This window comes from Stigmatopora nigra, chromosome 1 (assembly GCF_051989575.1).
Source record: "Stigmatopora nigra isolate UIUO_SnigA chromosome 1, RoL_Snig_1.1, whole genome shotgun sequence".
NCBI classification, from domain to species: Eukaryota; Metazoa; Chordata; class Actinopteri; order Syngnathiformes; family Syngnathidae; genus Stigmatopora; species Stigmatopora nigra.
This window is the reverse complement of record NC_135508.1, coordinates 1,497,541-1,510,766: the sequence shown is the minus strand read 5'-3', so window position 1 is coordinate 1,510,766 and position 13,226 is coordinate 1,497,541. Positions and strand designations below refer to the sequence as shown.

The 13,226-nt window shown below is 34.4% G+C and overlaps 1 protein-coding gene across 7 annotated transcripts in view; it reads right to left on the bottom strand.

Annotated features, from left to right (window-relative positions):
* The window catches only part of rerea (arginine-glutamic acid dipeptide (RE) repeats a), a 171,536-nt gene that overhangs the window by 15,061 nt on the left and 143,249 nt on the right, over nucleotides 1–13,226 (bottom strand). For all 7 annotated transcript variants that reach the window (XM_077720473.1, XM_077720483.1, XM_077720493.1 and 4 more), the window contains one exon: nucleotides 9,087–9,167. In XM_077720473.1, the coding sequence (XP_077576599.1) occupies nucleotides 9,087–9,167 (81 nt within the window). The remainder of the gene's footprint in view (nucleotides 1–9,086; nucleotides 9,168–13,226) is intronic.

Below are 13,226 nucleotides of genomic sequence, written 5' to 3'. Positions count from 1 at the left end.
ATTCACTATTATCCATTTGTTAAACCGCTATTGGACAAAGCTAAGTGGTTAGCGCCTCACAGTTCTGGGATCAGGGTTCGATTCCCAGGTTAGTTTTGCCTCCGGGCTTGTGTGGGTTTTCTTTGGGTACTCTGGTTTCCTCCTACATCCCCAAAACATGCATGCTAGGCTAATTAAACTCTAAATTGTGTCCTACCATAATTCAAAAACATGCTAGGCTAGCTGGTTGAACACGCTAATTTGCCCTTAGCGACAGGTGATTGGTTGTTTGTCTTCTTGTGCCCTGTGATTGGCTAACCACTAATTCAGGGTTCCCTAAATTGCCTGGGAGAGGCTCCAGCACCCCGGCTACTCAGAGATTGCTAACTAGCTAAAAGTGATTGGTTGTTTTCCTCATCATGTTCTTCCGTAATTCAAAAACATGCATGCTAGGCTAGCTGGTTGAACACTAAATTGTCCATTGGATAGGCTCCAGCACCCCCCCACTACTCAGAGATTGCTAGCTAGCTAAGAGTAATTGGTTATTTTCCTCATTATGTTCTTCCATAATTCAAAAACATGCATGCTAGGCTAAGCTAGCTGGTTGAACACTAAATTGCACTTGGCTATTAAGGGTGATTGTTTTTTTTGTCTTCTTGTGCCCTGTGATTGGCTGGCTAACAATTTAGGGTGTCCCTAATTTGCCTTGGCTAGGCTCCAGCACCCCCTGCTACAAAGAGATTGCTATTCTGATGTTATGATCAAAACATTTGACTGAAAACTGCTTTGACCGAGTAATAACGAATTTTTAAAGACATTTAAATGAAATTTCCTTATGTCATGAGTTTCCACTATGCAGAGGCAAACCTTTAAAGTTATTTTTTTATCAGGTATTTTTAATAGATTCAAATCTGTGCGAGTTTCGTGGATAAAAAGAGCAACTTTAAGAAGTTTGAGGAAACTGTAGCACCCAGAGAAAACCCACAGAGAACATTCAAACTCCACACAGTGAGAACCGACTCGGGTTCGAACCCAGAACCACCAAACCAACGCACTAACAACTCGGCTATCCAATATAACATATATATTCCTAAAAAAAATAACACCATGGTAAAGTGTAGAGTGTCTTTGGCTTGCCGTGACATAGAAAGACTCCGCCCACCCCCAAGATCCCGCCCCCTCAAGCCTCTCCCCCACCTCAATGGCTGCCCACTAAAGCGGAACGGCCCAGTACATAGTGTGCCGCCGCCACTCGGCAGAACAGGAATTGGCGACAACATAAGCTCGGCATTATGAAGCTTTTTTAGAAAGCTTCCATCTGCACCAGCATTCTGCCGCCTGGATTATCCGACATGGAAAGGGTTTAGCCTCCTAACACGCCATTTTGCTTCCCTTTCCATTTATCCATACTTTAAATGTTTCTTTACAAATAAACAGAAATACTAAGATAACATCATAAAAAATATTCGACGTCTTTACTCTAAGGAGGCTCTGAAACGTAGGAAACAAGAAAAAATAATTCAATAACAGTAATACCTTGACATACAAGTGTCCCAACATACAAAAAAATTGACATGAGGACAATTCTGAACACATTTTTGCCTTGAGATAAGAGACAATTTTGAGATACGAGCATTTTTTTTCAGCGGGTCAGAACGGATACATGTCTATTTAGTTATTTCATATGGGAAAATTTATTTGAGATATGAGTGTCCCAACATTGGAGAAATTTGACATATGCGGAACATTTTGAACACTTTTGCCCTGAGATAAGAGAAATTTGAGATACGAGCAGACAATTTTTTTTTTCAGCGGGTCAGAATGGATACATTTCTATTTAGTTATTTTATTTGGGAAAACTTGATTTGAAATACAAGTGAATTGACATATGAGCTGGGACCTGTTACGCATTGAGCTCATATCTCAAGGTATTACTCATTTTTAGGTATTTTTTTTCTGAGGGTGGGAAGGGATTAATTTGTATTTAGTGATTTGATATGAGAAACATTTATTTCAGATACGGGTGAATTGACATACGAGCTCAGTCGCGTTACACATTGAGCTCATATCTCAAGGTATTACTCTATTTTTTTTATTTTTTTTTCCTGAGGGTGGGAATGGATTAATTTGTATTTAGTCATTTTATGTGGGGAATATTGATTTGAGATACGAGTGAATAGACACGAGCTAGGTCGCGTTATGCAATGAACTCGTATCTCAAGGTATTACTCTATTTTTAGTTTTTTTCTGAAGGTGGGAATGGATACATTTCTATATTGTTATTTTATGTAGCAAAAATGTATTTGACATAAGAGTGAATTGGCATATGAGCTTGGTCGCAGAACACATTAAGCTCGTATCTCAAGGTATTAGTTTATCCTATTTTTAGGTGTTTATTTTCAGAGGGGGGAACATATTAATTTGTATTTACATATTTTATATGGAAAAACTGATTTGAGATACGAGTAAATTGACATAAGAGCTCAGTTCCATAACACATTAAGCTCCTATCCCAAGGTATTACTCCACTTTTTTGGGGGGCAATGGAATGACTCAAAGTAAATATTGTTAATAAAACATTTACAATGTACAAAATGTGGAATTATGGTGATGTTTTGGACATTCCTTTCCATTCATCCACAGGCTAATTACTGGTTGGGAGGGGTGGGGGGTTGCGTTACTGAAGGCGAGGAAGGCTAAACTCCCGCGTTTACACCCTGGTCCGTCCGTCCGGCTAAGGACGGAACAGATGGTTTCTGTTTTTCCTGGCAGATTTGCGACACAGCCACAAAAGGCCCCTGCTTTGACAGGAAGCCAAACGCTTGAGGCAGTTACTGGCAGGACGACGACCACGGGAAGAAAGCCCAAACACAGCAGAGCTGGAAAAAAAGGGGGAGGGGCCAAGTGCCGAGAAGGTGGAGGAAAAGCCAGCCAGCGGTGGATAGCAAAGGCCAACAAAAGCGCAAAATCCGACCCAAAAGCGCCTACAAAAACAGCAAATCTCTAGGCTAAATATCGGGTGCTTAGAAAATACAGGTTCTGGTTTAAGGTGTCTTCATATCTGGCAACCTTGGGCAATTGCTACCCTTATTAGTGATTGTAATTCCCCTTATTAAGCGATAAAAATATGTAAAAATGCAACGTGGTTCATATTTATATTATTTTACCTATATTATATTACATATTATATTATATTATATTATATTATATTATATTATATTATATTATATTATATTATATTATATTATATTATATTATATTATATTATATTATATTATATTATATTATATTATATTATATTATATTATATTATATTATATTATATTATATTATATTATATTATATTATATTATATTATATTATATTATATTATATTATATTATATTATATTATATTATATTATATTATATTATATTATATTATATTATATTATATTATATATTATATTATATTTTATGTTATGTTGTTATGTTATGTTGTTATGTTATGTGTTATGTTATATGTTATGTTATATGTTGTTATATGTTATGTTATATGTTATGTTATATGTTATGTTATATGTTATGTTAAATGTTATGTTGTTATGTTATATTATATTATTTCATCCAATATTTGAGAAAATTTCATTGGTTGCAGTAGCAAGACAGACACAGAAGACATTGTAAACCTAGTTACAAAAATGGAGTCACATATAGGAAGTCCACTAAGAAAAAAATAAAATAAAATCCAAATAACTAACACTAGTAGCCTAAAAATCTCACTAGCGTAGCAATTAGCTTCAACATTAGCGCCACAAATCAGGTCCAAAGAAAGACAAATAGAAGATGCCTCGTGGCCCCTGAATAGTCAAAAAAAAGACCAGAACAAATACGGGTGTGAAAGGGAGGTTCAAAAAGACAAGCTCGCCCTGCTGCGCGCAGCTTTTCAGCGGGAGAATGACTGAATAAGCTGAAGAATCAGCACTCATGTTTTTCCTGTTCTAAGCGCTTTTCCCAATGAAAGCAGATTGGATGACAACACAGGCCTTTTTATGCGGGAGGCTAAAAAAGCGAGTCCCCCTCCCCCTCCTAAAAAAAACAACAACATTGCCAACCACAACTAACTGAACTATAGCTGGCTAAGCTCCGCATCCTACCCTTTAAAAAATTGCTTAGCCTTGACAATGTGACATCATAACCTGATTATCAATTCCGGTATCCATTTTTGTAGTTTTTTGGATAAAATTGGATAAATTAATGATAAATTTGATTAATTAATTCGATAACCTGATTATCTTATAATATATAATATTAATTTCAGTATTTGCACTATTTTTCTGTATTTTTTTGGATAAAATTGGATAAATTAATGATACATTTAATTTATTTATTTGACTATTAAATCGATTAATCGGAAAAGTTTCACTTTTTTAGCAATGAATGTCACAATTTCTTTCATTTTCTGATCCGGTTACCCTCACAAGAGTTGTGGGGGGTGCCGATAACCTGTTTATCTTATAATATATTATATTAATTTCAGTATCCATACTATTTTTTGTATTTTTTTTTGGATAAAATTTGATAAATTAATGATAAATTTCATTAATTTATTCGACTATTAAATGGATTAATCGGAAAAGTTTCACTTTTTTTTGCAATGTAAGACACAATTTCCTTCATTTTCAGATCCGGTTACCCTCACAAGAGTTAAAAATAATATTTTACTACATCTAACAAACCATTAGGGTAATAATGTAAACAAAACAATTCTTCACTTTAATACCGTTTTCCTCGTATCTCAAAGCAAAAATTGACCCGGAATTTTACTCGTATCTCAAAGCAAATATTGGCCCAGAATTTTCCCCGTATCTCAAAGCAAAATTTGGCCTGGAATTTTCCTCGAATCTCAAAGCAAAAATTGACCCCAAATTTTCATCGTATCTCAGAGCAAAAATTGGCCCAGAATTTTCCTCGTATCTCAGAGCAAAAATTGACCCAGAATTTTACTCGTATCTCAAAGCACAAATTGGCCCAGAATTTTCCTCGTATCTCAAAGCAAAAGTTGACCCCGAATTTTCATCGTATCTCAAAGCAAAAATTGACCTGGAATTTTCGTCGTATCTCAAAGCAAAAATTGGCTTGAAATTTTCCTCATATCTCAAATTTCTCCAATATTGAGACACTCATGTCATGGTATTACTGTAGGTATGAACAGTCGAAACAGACTACAACTGGCCCCCCAACCCAGAAAAAACGAAGGGCCTTCACAATATGCTATAGCTGAAAAAACTAGTGGTCCGAACTTGGCTAAATACATTAAATACATACGTGTTATGATTTTTTTTTATCATATGGGGCTAAACAGGAGCATGTAGCGCAGGGGTGTCAAACATACGGCCCGCGGGCCGGGTCCGGCCCGTCTGATGGTTCGGTACGGCCCGGGGAAGAAAGCTGCATTGTATAAAAAAAATATGAATTTTCTTTAAAATTTGTAGTTCTTGTATTATCCGCTAGGGGCGCAGTGTTTAAGTACGTGCAGACAACATGAATTGACATTTATTTATGTTCTTATGTTATTCTCTTGTTCATAATATATTGTTCATAACGTAAAAGGACAATTATTTTAATAAATATTTTGATAATTTACTCATTCTTTGCACTAATTATTAGTATTAGTGACTAATACAAAGGAAAAAAGTGGGTGTAATTTTGCAATGAGTTTGACACCCCTGATGTAGCAGGCGGGTGCGCACATGCTAGTAGCGAGAACATGGAGGTTTATTGTTGGACTCGTGTTCTGGAGGTAGGGATTTACACGAGGGGGGAGGAAATAAACAAGAGCTTTCCTGCGGGTATTAGCCGCCGCTGGCTTCCATCAGCACAAATGCAAGTTCAATCAGAAGCCAAGTTTTTTCTAGCTAGCAGGTTAGCTAACATCTATCATTTTTGTTCTTTACTTGCTGTTATTTACTGTATTTTCTAGCATAAAAGTCACCTCCGCATATAAGCCACACCCTTAAAATTGCCTTAAAATCTTTGAATTTTACAATTTCCCTCGTATCTTCCAGCAGGTAGCTAGCTAGCTAGGAGGTTAGCTAACCACTAGCTTTTATTCATTACTCCCTGTTATTTAGCATATTTTTTCGCACATTAGCCGCTTCCGCGTATAAGCCACACCCTTAAATCGTTGAATTTGACAATTTTCCTTGAAGCCAAGTTTTTTCTAGCAGCTAGCTAGCTGGTTCGCTAACATCTAGCTTTTATTCTTAACTCCCTGTTATTTTAAGTATTTTCTCACATATTAGACGCCTCCGCGGATAAGCCACACCCCTAGAATTGCCTTAAAATCGTTGAATTTTCCAATTTTCCTAGTAATTCATTCAAAGACATCAAAATAAATTTTATTAAACAATGCCTCCCATTTTTTTCTGCCACTTTTCATTTTCGGGCATGTCAAGACCAATTTATGCGCATATAAGCCGTACCCTCGATTCAGTCATCATTTTTTTTAGCTACAAATGCGGCCTATATGCGAGAAAATATGGTAACTTTTTGAGCAAAAAATGAACTAGTGCAGCCTACATGATATCTAGTTGTCCCGAATGAGGGCCGCGAACCAAGGTTTGACACCCCTGGTCGATAATAGAAGCATAAGATTGTGTTTTGGCATTTTTTGGTCGCAACAGAGAGCAAAATGAAGCGGCAAAATGACAAACTAAATTGATGACATTTGAATATTTCTTAACACATTCCTTTTTACTTGACTTTGTACTTTTTTACTTTAATGATGAGTGATGAGTATGTTAATACTTTAGTCCTTTTTCTGTTTATGTTTCATATGAACTATTAACGGATGCACTTTTTTTTATATGTATCCTATCTTGTGCTGACCCGGCCCATCTGTCACATTTTTTAAGTCAATTTTATGTCTATTATCAACCAAAAAAGTTGCAATACCTCAAATCTGACTAACAAAAAAAATAGTATTTTTTTTATGATTTGGATACAAATATTTCATGTGTATATATATATATATATGTATGTATGTATGTATGTATGTATGTATGTATGTATGTATGTATGTATGTATGTATGTATGTATGTATGTATGTATGTATGTATGTATGTATGTATGTATGTATGTATGTATGTATGTATGTATGTATGTATGTATGTATGTATGTATGTATGTATGTATGTATGTATGTATGTATGTATGTATGTATGTATGTATGTATGTATGTATGTATGTATGTATGTATGTATGTATGTATGTATGTATGTATGTATGTATGTATGTATGTATGTATGTATGTATGTATGTATGTATGTATGTATGTATGTATGTATGTATGTATGTATGTATGTATGTATGTATGTATGTATGTATGTATGTATGTATGTATGTATGTATGTATGTATGTATGTATGTATGTATGTATGTATGTATGTATGTATGTATGTATGTATGTATGTATGTATGTATGTATGTATGTATGTATGTATGTATGTATGTATGTATGTATGTATGTATGTATGTATGTATGTATGTATGTATGTATGTATGTATGTATGTATGTATGTATGTATGTATGTATGTATGTATGTATGTATGTATGTATGTATGTATGTATGTATGTATGTATGTATGTATGTATGTATGTATGTATGTATGTATGTATGTATGTATGTATGTATGTATGTATGTATGTATGTATGTATGTATGTATGTATGTATGTATGTATGTATGTATGTATGTATGTATGTATGTATGTATGTATGTATGTATGTATGTATGTATGTATGTATGTATGTATGTATGTATGTATGTATGTATGTATGTATGTATGTATGTATGTATGTATGTATGTATGTATGTATGTATGTATGTATGTATGTATGTATGTATGTATGTATGTATGTATGTATGTATGTATGTATGTATGTATGTATGTATGTATGTATGTATGTATGTATGTATGTATGTATGTATGTATGTATGTATGTATGTATGTATGTATGTATGTATGTATGTATGTATGTATGTATGTATGTATGTATGTATGTATGTATGTATGTATGTATGTATGTATGTATGTATGTATGTATGTATGTATGTATGTATGTATGTATGTATGTATGTATGTATGTATGTATGTATGTATGTATGTATGTATGTATGTATGTATGTATGTATGTATGTATGTATGTATGTATGTATGTATGTATGTATGTATGTATGTATGTATGTATGTATGTATGTATGTATGTATGTATGTATGTATGTATGTATGTATGTATGTATGTATGTATGTATGTATGTATGTATGTATGTATGTATGTATGTATGTATGTATGTATGTATGTATGTATGTATGTATGTATGTATGTATGTATGTATGTATGTATGTATGTATGTATGTATGTATGTATGTATGTATGTATGTATGTATGTATGTATGTATGTATGTATGTATGTATGTATGTATGCATGCATGCATGCATGCATGCATGCATGCATGCATGCATGCATGCATGCATGCATGCATGCATGCATGCATGCATGCATGCATGCATACATACATACATACATACATACATACATACATACATACATACATACATACATACATACATACATACATACATACATACATACATACATACATACATACATACATACATACATACATACATACATACATACATACATACATACATACATACATACATACATACATACATACATACATACATACATACATACATACATACATACATACATACATACATACATACATACATACATACATACATACATACATACATACATACATACATACATACATACATACATACATACATACATACATACATACATACATACATACATACATACATACATACATACATACATACATACATACATACATACATACATACATACATACATACATACATACATACATACATACATACATACATACATACATACATACATACATACATACATACATACATACATACATACATACATACATACATACATACATACATACATATATATATATATATATATATATATATATATATATATATATATTAAGAAAATAAGAAGAAAATGGTACCGTTTCTTTGTTTGGCAGAAGTTCTTTCCGGATCCTGAAGAAGTTCTTGCCGAACTGTCTCAAGCCTTTAATGAAGCGTTTCTGCAAAAAAAATATGACAGATAAAAAAAACCCTGTTAGCAAAATGTCACATTCCCTAAAACTCCCCCAAAAACAAAAATAATTTAACTTGACTGCCCTTTAATTTGTGTATCAAAAAAAAACATAAATCCCCCAAAAAGCATGGCACAAACATTAAAACATCAATTAATTTATTATTTATTAATTTACTTATTTTCACTTTCTTGCAAAAAAGTGAGTATGGGACGAATAAAGTTTTTTTTTTAAGTAAAACAGAGGAAATGACAAGTAAGGCAACAACCAGTTTTTTTTGTCTAAAACAAAAGACACATGTTAATCCCAAAAGTTAAATCCAAAAAGTACACCAAAAACACTCTCTCAAAACCTACAAAATATCACCAAATCATTAAAAACAACATTCCTAAATCAACAATTTAGCTTAAAAAATAAACTAACAACCCTAAAAAAAATGAAAAAACCCTACATTCAAAAAGTACACCAAAAACACTCTCTCAAAACCCACAAAATATCACCAAACCATTATTAAAAAAACATTCCTAAATCAACAATTTAGCTTAAAAGATAAACTAACAACCCTAAAAAAATGAAAAAACCCTACATTCAAAAAGTACATCAAAAAACACCCCTTTAAAACCCACAAAATCTCACTAAACCATTATAAAAAATCATTCATAAATCAACAATTTAGCTTAAAAGATAAACTAACAACCCTAAAAAAATGAAAAAAAACCTACATTCAGAAAGTACACCAAAAACACTCAAAACCCACAAAATATCACCAAACCATTATTAAAAAAAACATTCCTAAATCAACAATTTAGCTTAAAAAATAAACTAACAACCCTAAAAAAATGAAAAAACCCTACATTCAAAAAGTACACCAAAAAACACCCCTTTAAAACCCACAAAATCTCACTAAACCATTATAAAAAATCATTCATAAATCAACAATTTAGCTTAAAAGACAAACTAACAACCCTAAAAAAATGAAAAAACCCTACATTCAAAAAGTACACCAAAAACACTCAAAACCCACAAAATATCACCAAACCATTATTAAAAAAACATTCCTAAATCAACAATTTAGCTTAAAAAATAAACTAACAACCCTAAAAAAAATGAAAAAACCCTACATTCAAAAAGTACACCAAAAACACTCAAAACCTACAAAATATCACCAAATCATTAAAAAACATTCTTAAATCAACAATTTAGCTTAAAAGACAAACCAACAACCCTGACAAAAATGAAAAAAACCTACATTCAAAAAGTACACCAAAAACACTCTCAAAACCCACAAAATATCACAAAAAAACATTTAAAAAACCATTCCTAAATCAACAATTTAGCTTAAAAAATAAACTAACAACCCTAAAAAAAAATGAAAAAACCCTACATTCAAAAAGTACACCAAAAACACTCAAAACCCACAAAATATCACCAAACCCTTTAAAAAACATTCCTAAATCAACAATTTAGCTTAAAAGACAAACTAACAACCCTAAAAAAATGAAAAAACCCAAACAAATCCTTAAAAAAACACTTTTCCCAACAACTAAGAATCCTTCAACATCCAAAAACATCAATTCCCCTTCAAAAATCCCTAAAAAAAACAACAAATCTCCAAACACTCATACCCCAACTACGTAGACAACTCACAGATTTACGTCTCCACTCCCGTAGAATAGCCACGGTCCGTTTTTTAGCGAGTAACTCCCGCAAAAGTCCCGCCGGATCAACCCACGTTTCAACATCCAGCCGGCGTACAAAAAAACGGACCAGTCGCAAAGTAAATCCAACGACCACTCCGATGTTCCACTGCTACTTTCCCCCCTTCTTGTTTTTTTTGGGGGTGCCGTGGGCAAAGTAGAGGGGGGGACAGCAAGAAATAGCTTGTCACCCTCGCTCTTCCACTACAAAGGGGAAGGCTTTACATGTGATCTTTCTGCAAGAGAGCCTCTGGTTTTCCAAGTAGGGAGGAGCTAAAACCCGGACTGGACTTTTTGTGTTTTTTTTTTACCGTTTATACGCAGAAAATCTGGCGTTTTAACGACAAAAAAACCCACGTTTAGAGTCCGGGATGAGACGTTTAAGGGTCATGAAGGGTGAGGAAATAAGCCACGCGTTGGGAAAGGGTCTCAAACGTGGAAAAGGGGGACGGGGGGTGAGAACAAAAACCAGACATGGAGTTTTTGGAAGATTTTCCATGCCGTACGATGAATGTTATGTAACCAAAACAATGTTTACTAGGGAGAAAATGAGGGAAATATGAGAGGAGGCTATGAAGAAGGGTTTTTATGGGGATTTATATGGGGGAGGGATGGAGGGAATTGTATGTAGGGGGTGCTGGAGGTGAGTTTTGTGAGGGGAAGTAAGGGAGGTGTATTGGTAAGGTCAAGGGTCAAATGTTTTTGTGAATTTTTCAATGGTTTTGGTTGGGAGTTATGTTCGGAAATTAGAATTTATGAAAATAAATGGTGTTTTTTGGGTGATTTCGGGACTTTTTAAAGGACAAAGTGATAGCTAAAGTGTATTTTTAATGGTTTTATGGGTATACAGTGGGAGCTCTACTTACATTTTTTTTTGTAACTTGGATTTTTGTAAGTAGAGGAGTACTTTTTGGGTAATAATGATAGCTAAAGTGTATTTTTTAATGGTTTTATGGGTATACAGTGGGATCTCTACTTATAATTTTTTTGTAACTTGGATCTTTGTAAGTAGAGGAGTACTTTATAGGTAATAATGATAGTGTATTTTTTTGACGTCTTTACGGATATACAGTGGGACCTCTACTTGGAAATAAAAAATAGAGGTACATTTTAGCTTATAGGATAACAGATGCCCATCAAAAGAGCCACATTTGGCTCGCGAGCCATGGGTTCCTTTTTTGAGGGTAAATTACAACACTTTGAATATGAAAGTCTCAGAATTTTTTGGGGCATTTTTACACTGTTACTAATCAACTAGCATCCATGAGAGAAGGAAATGAAAATTAGATTTAAACAAGCCACATGTGACTTGTGAGCCATAGTTTGCCTACCTCTTTTTTGGTCATTTTAACACTTTAATTTTTTTTACGCTGTTGCTAATTAATTAGCATTTTAGCTTACAGGTTAGCTGACGGCCATGTGCACCCATCAAAACAGCCACATGTGGCTCATGAGCCACACGAAGTCTCCAATTTTTTTTAATAACAAAATTGTGATGTTATTTTTAATCAACGAGTATCCACAGCAGTATGAAATAAAAATGACGATGTCAACAGTTCTATCAATACATTTTTAGCTTACACATTAGCGGACACCCATCAAAAGAGCCAGGTGAGGCTCATGAGCATCCAACTCTTGGACTACATTTCAACGACGTAAATAGCCAGATAAAAAAACTGAAAGGGTTCCATTACATAAATTCAGACTATCAGCGAGGTTTTTGATCAACCACCAGATAGCGCTGTCGACAACCGGCACGCATTTCGCCGTCAAAACACAACTGACCGATATATTTGCCAACTAAAAAGTGCAACTCACTCAAAAAGTGTCCAATTTTTGACCCGCAATACTTCACTTTTTAAACCAAAAACGACAAGCTAACAAACGTAGCAAAAGTTAGCCATACGGTTTAGCTCTCATTCTATCTCCGTCCTAATTATGTCACCTTAATTACGTTCCCAACTATATAATTTAAGAGTCTGTCATGTACTCCCCCCACATCTTGGTCACTAGAGTTTTTCTCCCCCTCCTTCTCTACACGTCGGCTCCGGTTTTAAGACTCCATTTCGGCTCGCCGCTCTCCAGCCGAGCTAATAAATCATCCGCCAATCTGCGCCCTGAGTCGCTCTGCCCCTGCTCTTATGGCTCGGCCCCCCCGTTGCCATGGCAACGCGGCGCCGGAGGCGGGGTTTAGGAGAAGCTATGGAGGGCGACCAAATGGCAAACCGCCGCCGCCATGTAGAAATGGCAAAAGCGCGTTCCAGAAAGGAGGCGGATTTGGGACCGCCCCCAGTTTCCTGTCTCCATTGTGAGGAGTTTTGGGGGGTACAAAAGGGGGCAGAAAAAACTC